This window comes from Struthio camelus, chromosome 8, assembly GCF_040807025.1.
Source record: "Struthio camelus isolate bStrCam1 chromosome 8, bStrCam1.hap1, whole genome shotgun sequence".
In the NCBI taxonomy this organism is placed as follows: Eukaryota; Metazoa; Chordata; class Aves; order Struthioniformes; family Struthionidae; genus Struthio; species Struthio camelus.
In genome coordinates, this window is record NC_090949.1 from 20,013,336 (window position 1) to 20,029,281 (window position 15,946).

At 39.1% G+C, this 15,946-nt stretch overlaps 1 protein-coding gene across 3 annotated transcripts in view; it reads left to right on the forward strand.

Moving 5' to 3' along the window:
* GTF2B (general transcription factor IIB) overlaps positions 1-12,922 on the forward strand; it is a 28,677-nt gene extending 15,755 nt beyond the window's left edge. For all 3 annotated transcript variants that reach the window (XM_068952581.1, XM_009682566.2, XM_068952582.1), the window contains 5 exons: positions 3,762-3,895; positions 9,511-9,657; positions 9,794-9,923; positions 10,527-10,808; positions 12,435-12,922. In XM_068952581.1, coding sequence (XP_068808682.1) covers positions 3,762-3,895; positions 9,511-9,657; positions 9,794-9,923; positions 10,527-10,808; positions 12,435-12,568 — 827 coding nt within the window. In that variant the 3' untranslated portion in view covers positions 12,569-12,922. The remainder of the gene's footprint in view (positions 1-3,761; positions 3,896-9,510; positions 9,658-9,793; positions 9,924-10,526; positions 10,809-12,434) is intronic.
* The last annotated feature ends 3,024 nt before the right edge of the window (positions 12,923-15,946 follow it).

Genomic DNA, 15,946 nt, shown 5'->3' on the forward strand with positions numbered 1-15,946 from the left:
TTTTAGGATTAAAATATTAGTCAATCAGATGTGGAGCTGGATGCAAGTTGCAAGGTAACATTATAGCTCCTCTGAAGAAGGCTTAAGACGTTTAACAATACTTTCTCATGAACTGTTTCAAGATTGAATGTGGCAAATAAATGATGTTGAGGCTTGGATTTGATCCTGTTTTTGTTTTGATTAAACATTTTCAGTTTACGGCTATGTTACCTCCATATTACAGACAATGTAAAAAGTAAATGGAGAACAAAATATATGTGAGTCATTGCAAGTGGAGTGCAACACTAGAATAGCTGATGTTATTTCTCTGAAAATATGTAAATGCAATTTCAGAGTTATCTTCCAGTGAAATATTTTCCTTTGAGAAATGACTTTCTGTTTTGCTGAGGAAAAGAGAAATGTGTTTTGTGATGTGTGTAGGCATTTTAAGCTGATTTTTTAAAAGTTGTTCAAAATGGTATTTTAATTTTTGATATGTACCTGAGTTTAATGTTGCGTTTCTGTAGTTCTTGCTCTTCTCCATTTGGCAGTTGAGAGGACAAGCAAGTCTTGGTCTGAGGTTTTCTACTTTGAATAACAGGTCTACATTTTGCTAAATAAACTTTTCAGTTGGTGGGTAACAGAGGTCCAGTGAAGTTTACTGTATCTCCACTAGAGTCCCGGTGTTAACGTCAATAAGACTGTTTAAAAAACAAAAAAAAAACCCTATATACTGAAATAACTTTTTACAAAATGAAATATGACAGTAAAGGAAAAGCTCATATGTTCAGGAACATGCTTCATGGTAATCAGTCTGGTGATGGTTTTCTTCAAAGATTAGGGCCCTGTAAACTCAGGCTTTTTTTCCTGTACTTCAGAGGAGGAGAGGAGGATGAACTTACCTGCTTGATGAAAATTAAAGGAGTGTAAAGGCGCAGCATCTAGTGAAATTTATTTCTGTTTGAAAAGACTATATCAGAAGGAAAATTAGAAATTGTAAGGGGAATATGCAGTCACCCTCATGCTTAAAGCAGCTGGATAGGGTTGCCAAAACCTGTCTAATAATAATGTGAGGAAATGGTAGCTTTCAGAGAAGTATTGCCTGGGAGCTTTTGTAATGCTGATGTTTAACAGTCGGACCCCGTTTTCCAGGTACTTCAGGAAGCCCAGTCAGTAGGATATGGCCCAGGAAATTGTATTCAGGGCTTGAAATGATGGCTCAGCCACCAGTCTTCGAAGCTGATATGTGCTGATAATTTCCACTACTACTTATAAGACTGACTTTAGTGTTTTAAGGTTTGTGTTTTTATCACTTATTCAAGGCTAGATCTTAATTGCCTACATCTAAACTAACATCAGAGCTCTGAAGTTCTTTTGTAATCTGAGAAGTTAAAATATAATAAAGGCCATATTTATTTGTGTATGGAGCAGGATAATTAGCTTCTTGCAGTTGGATACCTGTTTTCCATCAGTAGAAACCCTTATTGACCTATCTGTTCCATTTTCATTAAAATTCCATCCTTTTGAAAGATGGAATGCATTTCTTAGGACCGGTATATTTAAGTAAAACACTACGAGTATACAGAAAAAGTGCAATAGCAGTTTTTTTGACAAAGTAAAGGTATTTGCATATTTCATCTTAATTACACAAATGTTTTATAATCAGTGATTTGTTCTACTTAATCTTTTCTCACTCTGTTGAAATAGTTAGTGTCAAGCCTGTTTGTAATATGTTTGCCAAAGTAGGCAGTGTTATAACACTTTTTTTGTTAGAGCAGGAATGGCTCATAACTCACAAGAGGCAGATCCCCGAGTGAGTCATTTAGGTCATTCCCACTTGTGTGGAAAAAATATTACATCATTGCCCTGTACTCAGTGTTCTATTTATACTATGCCAGAATTTTAAGTACATTTTGCTTTTTTTAGATGCAGTAAACAGTATTCCGGGGTTGTCTTAAAGTAAAGTTACTGCTAGGCCATAGAAGGAGGAGTATTACTTAGCCAAGTATTTACAAAGAGTCCAGAGCCAGAGGGAACGTGCTGTCGGCTAATTCAGGCTTGCAAGGGGAAGACTTGTTTAGTGGAAAGAGTAGATCTGTTTTTTCAGGGGGGCGGGGTGGGGTGGTGCTTAAACTCTGCTGTATTCTTAAGCTTGCAGTTTTTGATTGAGTTTTTTCCCCTCTTGGTTTTTGGAAATGCTAAAGTGAAGCATAGCTGTGAACATGTATGATGGACAAGTATTGGTGAGAATACCTCCAGTCTAGGTTGCGGTGGTTTCTTATGTTCATGCACAGCTTTCAAAGTCAAGCCTATTTCTTGCATAATCTTATGTTAAGAATAAAGTTCCTCATTCAAATTAGATTTTGTTCTGAGAGTAATTGTGCAGTTGCACCGCTCTGCTCCTATATTTTCTCCAGCTTCGTATCTCGTGATATTAATATCATTGTTTTTTCTCTCTGTTACTCATGTTTTCATCAGATTAAATTGGCCTCTGTGGTTTTATATGAAGCAGACTTCCATACCAGAAATTGTTCATGCAGTCATTATTACTTATTTTTTGCAGATATTCCCTTCATAACTCACTTAAACATTGATGAAGGTAGTGAATCTTTTCTCAGGTTTAGTAAAGCAAAGGTGGCAATTATATTGAAGTTTCTTCTGATATCCTACACAGCTGTAAACTGCCTGACTGCTGAAAATTAAAACAATGTATTCTCTTCTTTTTGTGCTTTTTCTCTATGTGTATTTTTTTTTTAATTTTGTAGTATTTCTGTGGAGGCAGCACACCTCTGAGATACAGCTTTACCGGATCTGTGAATAAAATGAACTATACTGACAACAGTGTGGGGTGTGTGTGCCCAAGGTGGTGTCGTTGTAATTACTGTAGGGTTTTTGCCTGCCTCTGTGGTAGGTATGTTTCTCAATCTGAAAGTTGTTGCAGCAAAGGGTTAGGTGAGTATGAGAGGGGGATTCTGCCAGGGAAGTTAGTTCATTCAGAGAATGGGAGGTCACTGCTTTTTCTTTTTTTTTTTTTTTTCCTTTCTTTTCTTTTTTTCTTTCCTCCTCCTCATGACTCTCTGAATTTGTATTTAAGCTCTTCTAGGTATAGTGGAGCAGACTGAGTTTAAGAAGAAAGAGTTGTAAATACCTATGTGTTAATACTGTGTTCATAAAGAAGTGGATTTGGGCAGGGTCAGAACTGCCTTCAGGAACAGAAGTTGAGCTGCAAAATGCAGTAATGGTGGGTTAGAAGGTGGCATATTTGTTTTAGAGTACTAAGGACCTGGAGCTCATGCACATGAGTGATTTACTACAGCTTAATGAGCTTGTGCATGATAGATAGTTCACATGTGCACTTTTAACCCACCTCAAATGTGAGGTAACTCGTTAAGTTACAATAACTGACTCATTTGTCTAAGCTCTGAGAATGTCCATAGGCAGCAGTGACCTCCAACTTCAAATCAAGATCTTTATTCCTTTTGTGTATTGAAGATCCCATGATACTGTTTAAGAATAAGAACAGTAACTCTTTGTGTTCTGGATACGTTTCTTCAATTATTTATGTTCTCCCAGCAGCTCCAGTTGCATATATTTTCCCCTGTGTTCTATATTATCTGGTAAAAACTAGAAACTTCAGTACATTGCCATGCAAGTAGCTGTTCTGTTTGCAGATGCCAACACATTGCCTTACTTTTAATGGAGAGCTCAGATGTGTAGTTTAATGTTTGTGAAATACTTCAAAATGTTACATTAATGCAGACTATTGCTTTCTGTGAACTCAGGTGACCGGGTCATAGACGTAGGGTCAGAGTGGAGAACTTTCAGCAATGACAAAGCGACAAAAGACCCGTCTCGAGTTGGGGATACCCAGAACCCTTTGCTGAGTGATGGCGACTTGAGTACAATGATTGGCAAGGTAACATTTAAAATACTGAATTCTACTAAGTTTGAGCATTTTTGTCAAGTAATGTTTGTGTGCCCATAGGGAAGCTATTCAAAGAACATATTTACATAGAAGTTTTGTGTAAACTGAACTCTTGCATTCCAGTGAAACTTAGCTAAATGTGACTGTCTCTGGGGGTGGCAGCAAAGGGCTGAATCTTTCGTAAGAGAAAGGTTCATAGTGCTGTGGGACTGCTTGCCACTGTTGATGTACTGTTATAAATAGAAAAGTTGATGCTGCAGACTACTACTTAAAAAAAACCCCCACTTTGTTGACTTAGCATTCTAATATTTGATGTATTTGAGAATTCTGAAATAGTGGATACCTAATTTTGAGGTCTCAATGGCTAGCATTGTCCAGCTTGAGTTAACATTTTTTTTGTGAGAAATTCTATGCAAGGTTAAAATTGGGGGTCTGAAGAGAGGTACATGCATATTCTAACTGTTCTTCCAGCACTAAATCTAGAATTCTTCCATGATGCCAGAGTGCACCAGAAGAAAGTATTTAATGCATATTTTGATTGAAGTACAGTTGTACAATATCCTGCTGATTCTCTTAAGAGAAATAGCAGGACTAATCACATAAATATATTTACTTTAATGAAGTGATGTGACCCGGATAAATATTCATTGTGGTACTTTGTTATATTTTGCACTACAAGATCCCAATTCATAGTTGTGGATTTCTTAAATGTTTCGTGTTGGCTGACCTTTGAAATTTTTGTCTGTTTTCTTCCACGATTACTTAAGTAAACTTAAGTCAAATCAATATATTCAATTGTAGTCTATTTTTTGAAAAATGAAGTGGAGATACTCAACTGCAAGTGATAGTCCTTTTCCTCTTCCAGATATTCACACATGTTAAAACAGGGAAATGGTCTTCAGCCATTGATTGGACACCTATAATATTTTATCATTATCAAAGAGAAACATAATTTGTTTTGAAAAACAGACATGATAATCTTTTCGTAAATGTACAGATCTCCCAAGTTCCTATAAAGAATTAGTAAATCTGCAGTTAATTTACAGATTGGCCATTCTGGCAGCAGATAGGTAGATGCTTACAAAATCATTAGCATCTTTGAATTATGTTAATCCTCCTCTTCTCCATGAATCCTAATGGAAAATGATCCTGCATCTGAATGTTTTAGAAACTTCAAAGTTCAGTTGCAAAATTCTTAATTGACTTTTCAACTCTGTTCTTGTGGACAGGATGAAACTTGGTTATTGCCTCATTTTAGATGAAAGGTTCAGTTATTGATAAATAACTTCTTAAAGGCTTACTGTTCCTTTGTGTCTTGGGGTACGCGAACACTAGGAGTTCTTAGAAGCTTTGTTCCAGTGGTGCTGCTAGGATGAAGAGGCAGACATACCTGAAAATGTTGTGTGAATATAAATAGATGTGCAGCATAATTATCAGCCAAGAGTTTTTCAAAGACGACGACGATTGGTGAATACCCGTATGAAGAAGTAATCTTGAGGCCCAGCTGATGGGGGGGGAAAAAAGTAACTTCCCCTTCAATGGGTTGAGCATATGGATGCTTGTGTTTTGGACGTTGCCAAGCAGCATTGCCCACCAGGTTGCCTTAGAATGCCTTATAGTGGGTTTTGGAATCCCTTTAGGCAGACTAATTTATGCACTGCTCCGCTAAACACTTCATTGCTGAGTAACTTTGTGTAGCAGTGCTTTAGAAGAGTTGTTGAAGTTTCACTGACACCTGAATAGGTCCAGAAAGGGTGTAGTTCTCAGGACTTTGTTTTCTGTCACTGTTTTGGTCAGTAGATACCAGAAATGCACCTTTATAGATAGATGGAGAAATGAACAGCTTGCTGCAGGTTTCCAGAGTTCTCTCATTTTAGTGCTGTGCAAATACAAGACTCGTTCCTGGGAACAGAGTTTGATTCAGTAGGAAGACCTTCTGATCTCTTTCAGACACTTCATGTGAGAAAAGACAAAAGATACACCTCAGCTAGAGGTAGGATTTATATCCAGGTGACCAGTGACTTGAGCTATTAACCCTTTTTCCCTTGAGGTTCAGATCCTAATTTAGAATAAGAGGGATGGCAGCCCCGGTGAGAGAATAAAGGAACATCTGGAATTTGTTTTTCAGTGAAAACTGAAAATTTTCTATTCTGTTTTCCTGAATGGCTTGTCACTGCTTTCCTCTCTGAAACCAGGAGGTACTACTTTAGGACTCCTTTCTGTTGGGAGAAACACGTTCTGTATTTGCTAGCAGCCAAGGAAAGGCTGTTTTGCCTGTGCAAAGGGATTAATTCCTAATTGGTTTTAGTACTTATGGGACCCATCTGTCTGAGGTAGCAAAAGTCTATGTTGGAAGAAAGATTTATTTTGCCTGCAAAGAGGAGGATGAATAGCACGGCTTGCTGTAGCAGAAGTGGCTTACGTTATTCAGGCATATCTGTTGACACAGAACTGTATCTCTCTGAAAGTAGATACTGCATGCTGCAGTTGATCCGATGACAATGTTGGAGGCATCTTGGGAAGTCTGATCTTAGTTGTGACTTGATTGCCAGAATGTCATTGTTCTTTGTAAAATCCTTATGTACAATTCAAGAAAAATAACTGAGCAAGCAGCCTATAGGTCTGCCTTGATCCATAGAACTATTTCCTGTGTAATCTGAAAAAATTTTAATTTTGCTGTAGCTGGAAAAGTTGTATTTTGTGACTCTTTGTAGATGTAAGTTTTTTCTTTTATTATAGTGACTGCAACTGTAAGAGACTATAGGTTGGGTGAACGAGAAAGTGATGTAGTTCTTTGGTATAGAATTCCTGTCCTTTGATTAGGTGCTCCTGAAAGGAAGCTGGGTGTTGTCAGGTTGTGGCCTGGATCTAAAAGTGCTGTATTGATAAGCAGTGATAAGATATCAAGGGCTGAATGAAAAAGTAGAAGGAAGGATCAATCCATAGTCACTTCTAGACTGTATAATGAGGTTCTTGTACAAGCAGCCAGATTGCCTGATCTGTGGGGAATTCCTTCGATATCCTGTATAGAGTCAGTGATGTGGACTGATGCTGATGATACTTCTTCCTTTTGACTATTAAAGGGGATGTATTGGGGTACAAAAGTATTGTTGCCAACGCTGTAAACCTAACCTCCATTGAGCCCTTCCTGATGTCACCACTGTTTACTGGACAGTGTTTTCTGACTCTAGTTATCTTTAAAGCTGCATCCAGAATGATGCAATAAAAAAATTCATAAGAGAGTGTTTTTTTTTTTTTTTTTGCTCTGTTTGGAAGCCAAACAGGGGGAACTTGTGCTTTGATGCTTTTCTTGCTGAGATAGTCAAAACATGAGTTAAATGGAGATTTTCATAGAGACCGCAGCCATAAGACGTACCATTGGAAAGTCTGTTGGATCTGAGTTAAAACTCTGTGGCTTCTGGTCCTCCATGTAGAGGGAAAGGGACTCCTAACATGGCTGTCAAGGGTTGAAGCTAGCAAAGCATTGTCCCTCAATTAGTTGAGGTACCCAGTAGAAGGAAAGAGTGGATGGCACGTTTAAATAGCAAATGCAGGGAAGATTGCTGTGATTTATTTAAGCAGTTGAGATGGTGGAGTATTTTCCAACCCTTTTATAGTTGTGAGCTGTCTATTGGGATGGCTCTTGCAGGGTGCTTGTAGAGATAGTGCTAAAGTCAAGTCCTTCGGCTTATGGTACTTGCTTATAGCTATATTTCTAGCTTGAATATACATAAGCAAGCATTCAGAGGAAAGGTTACTGGCAAGAAAGTAATGAAAATAAAAAAGAAAAAAAAGTAGGGTTACCTCCAGTGCACCCTTCTGCTGTGTTGGTGCCACGATTATTTCTGGGTGGTTTCTTCAAACTTCCTTGCAGAGGAAAGAGTAGAAAAAGCCAAGAGGAGTCTTGGGATCTAGCATCTGTCATAGAAGGCCACTTCAAGGGGCTTACCTAGAGGGAAACGCATGAGACGTTGTTCTGTGCCCGAGTCCTAGACCTGCACAGCCACAACAAAGTGGATGTGCCACAGATGTGGCCCTCAACAGTAGAGGTATTGATTGAGCCCATCTGAAATGGAGTGTAAGTGGAGTCTTTTCTTCGCTATAATGAAGAGGAACAGCGGCTCCACTGTGAGCAAGCAGTAAGTCTTAAGTAGGGAGTGAGCATATTAATGCTGGATGGCCAAAGAACATATATTAAAAGTAAATGTGTGCGAAGGAAAGATCGTAGAATTAGAGGCTGTTTTAAAATAGAAGGGCAATTCACAAGGAGCGTGGTTTGGGAAAGAACAAAGTAGAGCTCTGACTCCGTCTGGGTTGCTAAGAGGAACGAGGTGGTGCCGGAGTATGATCTTATGATTTGACCTTTACGTTCACTGTATCCTGGCCCCTCTTTGTACCACGCGTGGGTATCCTGGTAAGTTGTTGAGTATAACTTAAGAATGTTGTGTGCGTATACTCAGTGTGAATAGCCTCATTAGCGATCTTAGCAAAACAGAACTGTTTTGTAGTATGTTTTTACAGTGACCATGTCAGTTTGTTTAAATGACCAAATCTGTCAATCAGTAATGCAGGTTGGATGCCCATGCCTAACTGAACTGTTACAAGGTGTCAGCAAGGAATAAATGCATGCTGATTCAGGGTGATCTGTGTTTCTACTCATAACTTGGAGTTGCGAAGACGCTCTTCACTTGAGAGAACTCTCACAGCTGTCACACTGTGACAGCAAATGCGTAACGGCTTCAAAAGAGCAATGCCCACGATTCATGTTGAACTTGCAGGCGATGTTCTCGTGATTATGAGCTATCACTGATCTAATACAACGTTATTTGTCAAAAAGGCATGTTTCAGTGTGGTAACTGATTGAAGGCCATAAACATTTTAAACCCCCTTATTTTTAGGCAAGATTGACATATTTAGCAAAAGCATGCAATTGCACTGTCAATTGTAAGGTACAAAAAATGTACGTTGGAAGTATGTGTTGAAGTTGCCAGGTTGAATTGTTGGATCTTATTTTTCCTAAGACTTCAAGTTTTTCTTTTAAGAGGACTTGGTTCCTACTTCTAGAAGGAAGGCATCAAATTAGATTTGAATAGGTCATTGAATTGGGTACTTTCTTGGTCCGTGCCTTCATTACCATATTTGAGTTATCATTGTAACAACTGGTCTCTAGTTGGCCATAAAACTTTATTTTTTCTGAGTCAGCGGTCTGCCAGAAAGAGTGCCCATGCAGCCCAGATGACATACAGATTGCATTAAACTTAATTTTGGACCTCAGCAGTGGTAACAGGAGTATTGAGACACATTGCCTACATGTTATTGATATTTTATTCTTTAAACTACTGTTACTTTAGGAAAAAAAAAATCCTTGCATAATCTCTTTGCTCTTTGGAAATCAGTCCTCAATTTTAGACAGACTTTTGCAAAGTATAGAACATGACATTTGGAACAATGCTTGATTGTGTGATTTACTTCAGTCATGTATATTTGCATAACTGTTCTAGCCTAAAGCTTTGAATTAGGATTTATAAAGCTGGAAGGTGTTTGTTCTGGAAATAATGAGGAGGAAGTCACTTGTGTTTTACTGACAATAAAATCTTTCTTTTCAGGGCACAGGTGCAGCAAGTTTTGATGAATTTGGAAATTCAAAGTACCAGAATCGCAGAACTATGAGTAGCTCTGATCGTGCGATGATGAATGCTTTTAAAGAAATTACAAACATGGCAGACAGAATCAACCTCCCTAGAAATATAGTTGTGAGTTCATGTCTCCCTTCCTTAAATTGTTCTGGCATTGACTTAGTTAGCATAATATAATGAGCATATGAATTTTTGATATTGCTGCTAATTAAATGGCCTAGAGTTAATTAAATTTAGTCTTCTTGCTTTGAAGGATCGAACAAATAATTTATTCAAGCAAGTGTATGAGCAAAAGAGCCTGAAGGGAAGGAGTAATGATGCTATTGCTTCTGCTTGTCTCTACATAGCCTGTAGGCAAGAGGGTGTTCCAAGAACATTTAAAGGTAAGCTTTCAGTGATACAGATTCAATTTTACTATAAAGTAAAATAAATATCTAGTTACTATTACCATGGGATGCTGGTTGCCTCTTATTCCTGGACTCCTTGCTGAATTGGTTGTTAACAGCTATAGCCCACTTTGAAAATAAATCTAGAAAACTTGTTGAATTCATCAAGTGGTAGGCGCTCAGCCGTGGAATTTTTGGTGATAATACGTTAACAAAATTACCGTTCAAGCTTCATTCTAAGCATTGGTGAAATTTAAAAGGTATTGCCAGGTCCGAAGATAATGAGGACTCTTCTAGTTCAATTTGAACAAACAGTTCTGATAAGTATGTGCATCTTTCCTGGTGGGAATGCAAATTTAGCATTGATAACAGATTTTTCCTATTAAGCAAGCTGTATGTATTAGCTGCTTAGGGAACGGTTCACACTGATTTAAGTGATTTTTGAAATTTCAGAAGTGTGCAAAGCTTATTATTGGGTAGTGGTGGCTTTCATGACATTGACATGCTTTGTGATGTTAAAATACACGGTGAATTGAACTTACTTATGTTGGGAGAACAACTGCTGTCAAGCTTACAGTTTAATTTTTCCTCTTTGTTTAGAAATATGTGCAGTATCCAGAATTTCAAAGAAGGAAATAGGCCGGTGTTTTAAACTTATTTTGAAAGCTCTTGAAACCAGTGTTGATCTGATTACAACCGGAGACTTTATGTCAAGATTCTGTTCAAATCTGGGTCTTCCTAAACAAGTACAAATGGCAGCCACACATATTGCCCGTAAAGCTGTGGAATTAGATTTGGTTCCTGGGAGAAGCCCTATCTCTGTAGCAGCTGCAGCTATTTACATGGCATCACAAGCCTCTGCAGAGAAAAGGACACAAAAAGGTAAAACTTCACTATTTTTTTAATCATCTTTTTTGGAGGATAATTCAAATTTACTGTAAAGCTTGGATGTGGTCTGCAGAGGTAAGTGATACACTACCATTTTAGTGGGATATAGCATGGATCAAATCAGGACGGACACTCCCCCTGATATAATTAACTGTGTCCATGTAAACGGAGTTCATTTTCTTCTGGTACTAGTACTTGGATGTTTAAATGAAATGTGCTTGTTTGCATGCATAGTTCTAATTTTAACTTTACCCATGCTAGTATTTGCATGTGTACCTTCTCCTGCTCTAAAATATTCAGAGTACAAACTTGGTGGCGGTTGCAGCTAGTATTAATGGCTTTAGTTTACACACTAACTAAATCTTAAATCATTCTGGAAGCCAGAAATTATCTAAATTAGTATATATTCCTTTCCTTCTCTCAAGCCTGCAAGACTGAAGGCAGCAGGACAGTAGGCTTGGCTGTAGATCATTTTTTATGTTACTCCCCCCATTAGGGTAGCCATTAGAAAGCCAGTGAGAGAGTCAGGGGTGTTTTAGAGCATCAGAATAGCCTGGAGCAGCTTCTTAGAGGTTCAAGAGAACCAGGCCTTCATGGGGAAGGAAGGGGAGCTAAGGCTGAGTGTTTTTGATTAGAATTTGGTGTGATGAATGGACCAGAATGCCAGCAGCTGATTATGGAAGCTCAGTGGATATTTCTCTGGTCCAGTTCAGATCAGACATATGTTTATTGTAAAAATAAATAAATAAAACCACACCTATAAAATCTAGCAACTTCTTAGTGGAGAGCTTCTAAGTGGAGTCTTCCCTCTCCGTCAGGTTATGATGCTTTGTTCTGCCTTAAGCATTGCTTATTCTGTCTCGGGTGATTTCCTCATGTTGGCAATTTCCTGTGCCTTCATCTGTGCTCACCTTGAGCTATTTGATAATATCTTCTAAGAGTCTTCATTAAAACAGAAAAGACAGCTGCCTGTCATTGATACATACATGCCCCTGTGCTGCTTCAGGGTCCACAGACAATGCTGAAGGCTTTCATGTGTTTCAAGGTTTTAAATTTCAACTTCAGTTAGATCTTGAGTAAACTAAGTTCCTGTGCATCTCAAACAAGTATTTCCTTTGCTTCTTAAATGCTAGTTGTCTCTATACCTCTCTGCTGGAGTATCTCTCTTTGCATTTTAAGCAAGCTGTATTTCATGTTTAGCTGAAGGCATTCCGTTTTGCCTAGGCTTTCTGCTGTCTTTGCTTGTATTTTAATTAAAGCACAAAAATCAAGATCTTGATGCTGACAATGTTTTTATAGGATATTGTTGGATATATGAAGACTTTGCAGTAGATGGTTTTTTAATGACTTTCGCACTCTTGGCCCTCTGTCAATTTGAAACTGATTTTAATCCAAGATGGATAGCACATGTTGAATTACGGCATTTGAGAAGACCAACTTTGCGAATTCTGTGCATGATATTAGTCACTATTGTTAAGCAGTTTTTTTCCAAGCCTTTGGGAGAGTTATGAAAGTAGCTAAATATATAGCACTTCTTGATTAAATTATGCTTGCTGGTTTCTTCAATACAAATGGCAATAGGAAAAACAGTAATCCATATTTGTCTGCTTTTTGTCTTAGAAATTGGCGATATTGCTGGTGTGGCTGATGTTACGATCAGACAGTCTTACAGGCTGATCTATCCTCGAGCTCCAGATCTCTTCCCAGCAGACTTCAAATTTGATACCCCAGTAGACAAACTACCACAGCTGTGAAATTTCAGAGGGTTACTTTTAATTTCTATTAAAAAAAAAAAAAAACTTTTGATTTTTGCCTATAATAAAGGATGTACAAAGTGTTAATATTGAGTCTTCATGTTGTGGAACTGGAGGATATGGAGACCAAGCATAACTGCTGGAACGCAGCACACATTCCAGGGGTAAACAAACTCATTGTGTGGCGTTTTGTATGTATATATTAGTCGAAGTAAATATTTAATGACTGTTGCAACAAGCTTAATTTCATATTGTTGTACTTACTTAGATTTCTTTTGTAGGGAATCTAGTAGAATGTATTTTGGAAAATTGAAATTATTATGTAATTCCTGAATAAACTGTTTTCCAAAAACACTTATCTTGTGAATATTGCTACAGCCTGACACGCACATACTGTTCCACACGCTGAGAACTGGAATGCAGTCTGATGGAATGGTAGAGTTGGTTTCATACTTATGGACTTAGTCACAAGGATACTTAAATGTGCACTTTCTTGGCAACTTTTAATCTCTAGTGTGCCTTTAATATTCATAGTTAGCTGCAATTTACTGTATGGAAGACTTAACCCAGAATGCAAACAATTGGTGAAAAGCAGTTTGAATATTTGCACAACTGCTCCTAAAGATCTCTGAACTTGTTATGAAAAGATTAGTCACATCCTTGGCAGTCTCCTTGATTTTCATTGATGTCTGTGCTTTGCTTCTGTGAATTTGATGCAATGACAAAGCAGCTAAAGATAAACACAAGGATGGTTTAATCTTTAATTCTTGACAACTTTGTGATGCTTCATGCTGTACAACGGAAGATGATAAATATTCCAAATATTGCTGTGAAATGTTCTGACCTGTCATTGTTCCCTGCAGCCTAGCTGGCTAGCGGCTGAGCTCTCGACACTGTTGTGTTGTAAATGAGTGCTTACACATTTGAAATGGTGCACCAGGTGCTGAGGAGTTAAAGCCAAAAGTTGTTCAGCCCTCCCCAAACTAAACGCTTTGAAAACTAGATGCCTTCTGACGTTGTCCCTTTGTGTGTGCAGAGCAACAAATGTACTTAACCAGGAATCTTCTGGTTCCAGAGCTAATTTTGCATCACAGGTGCAAGATTCATTTTAGTTACCCAAATAAACAGCTGAGGGGTCAGCTTGCTGTGCATCTGGTCTTAAGCCATCCAGAGAGAAGGTTGTGTCCCATGGTAAGAGTACTGGTTGTTAATAGTCCTGACCAGGTTCTGGTTGCTTTAGTTTTAATCCTCCTCTGCCAGTGAAGACTATTGAAATGTGGCAGCGCAATGTTATTTATTTGTCTTTAAACAGAAGACAAAGGCTGTACAGTTCTGTTATACCACTGAGGCTGTCACTTGCAGTCCTGAAAAATAATTCTGGCATAGAAGTTAAAGGTTACATTCCTGGTGGTTTAGAGGATTATATTCTAATGTCATATATTTCCACGTATTTTAATATACTATAACAGTTTCTACTAACTGGGCTTTCCGTGTCTTGCTTTGAGCAGTTCCCTTGTGGGAGTAGGCACGATGTTTTGAATAAAGGGGAGTAGGCGTAGTACAGTAAATAAGGTACAGTAGGTGTACTTTTCAGCATAGGTCAGCACATTAAAACTACATGCAGGTTAGTTAGAAATAGCTGAAAACTTACATTTATGATAATGCTTTTGTTTTAAAAGTTTTCAGGCCTTATGGATCAGCACTTGACATCTGAGTGGTGAGTGCAGTGTGAGTTGTTACAAGCAGCAAAAGCAGTCTGGGTTGAAACTTGAAAAGAGTTTTACAAAGTTCTGGAGTGCAGCAGATACGGTCAGGGAGGCACCATCCTGCTGTGCAGAGCTTTGCTTGACCTTGCCTCTTCCTGCCATTCTGCAAGCAGTTCCTGTCCCTCCCTCGGTGCAGAGAACCTTAAGCTGCACAGCCCAGAGAGGCAGAGCTAGGAATGTGCTGAAAGGGGCTGTGCACTCCTGGCCCAAGTAGACCAGGTAACGTAAAGCATTCTAGGAAAAAATGATACTGCTTTGAGTTATTTTTTGGTCCGTTACGAACACTTTTACTAAGTTGCTTTATTGAAGCTAAGAAATGTGTCTTCTCTTGTAGAACTACGTTTTTCATTCAGAAATGAGCTCTACTTGTACCTGTCTGGAACGGTGCTCAGCAGTGTGTGTGTGTAGCCGTTTGTGATACAGCAGCTGTCCTTGGTGAGGGCTGGGGGGGGGAAGGTTCTTACACTGCGGAGGAGCCTGTGGCTTCTTAGAGCTGCCCTTGCGTAGCTGGTGCGATTGAGAAGCGACCCTCTGCACAGCCCCATGGGAAGTGCCCTCATGCTCTGTGAAGGGGGGAGTGTGCTGATGTTGCTGATGAGTGTGCTGATGATTGGTGAAAGGGAGGGGATGCTTTTACTTGGCACCAGTTGAAGGTCGAAGAAAGCAGAGACACAACGAAGGCTCTATGCTATATCGATGGAAGTTGACAACGGTTTTGGTCCAGCAGTGACCATTGTTAATAGTTACAAATCTGACACCTCCAACTAGTCAAAGGTGGTTTTGGTCTAGCAGTTAGTCATAGCTCCTTGTAAAAGCAGAGGCTTTCCTCTGAAAAATGATGTTTGGGATCCTAAATCCCCTCAGGAGCCATTAGGGATAGGTGTATCTGTTCTTGTTGTCCTTGAACTTTACAGTAGCTTACTACAGGTACATGCGTATGTCTTAGGTGCCTGCTCTCCCCCACCCCCATCGTTTCCTCTATTTCGATCAGAAGTGTTTGTTGCCTGACTGTGGCGCTACCAGCTGGAGCGGTGCTAGGGAGACACAAGGGTTTAACTCTGGTACTTGCAGGCATTGTTCTGTGCAAACGTCTCTGCTTGCTGAGACTGAAGGCTTGGTGCGATGCAACTTGAGGGGGAACCTGTCCTGGTACCTCAGTGGCTGTCTCCAGCCGAGGTGCAGCAAGGAGCCAGTTAGCTGAAGTGGTGACACTTGGTAGCTGGAGAACAGGCGTCAGGTACTGTGGTGTCTCTTTCCTTTTGCTGTTCAGGGTAGGGCCAAGCCAAATCCTCTCCCTCTAAATTAAAAGTCGTTAGGAGTAGTAAAGTAGTTAAAAAGAGGTCAAAGTGACCTTGCCTTTTCAGCACAGCAAATGTAGCCAGTTCTTGGGGTTCTAGAGACTTCCGATATGCGTTCTGCATACTGACTTAAATACCAACCAACCAAAAAACCCTCAAGATGATTTAAACAGCATCATTTGACTGTGGTTTGGCTAGTAACGTAGAACAGCTTTCTCTGTGCTAGAGCCATAATTGGCTAATGCAAATGACTGGGCTGCTAAAGGTGCTTTCTCTGTTTTTGAAAGGAAATATCAAGTAAAAAGGATAGTTGG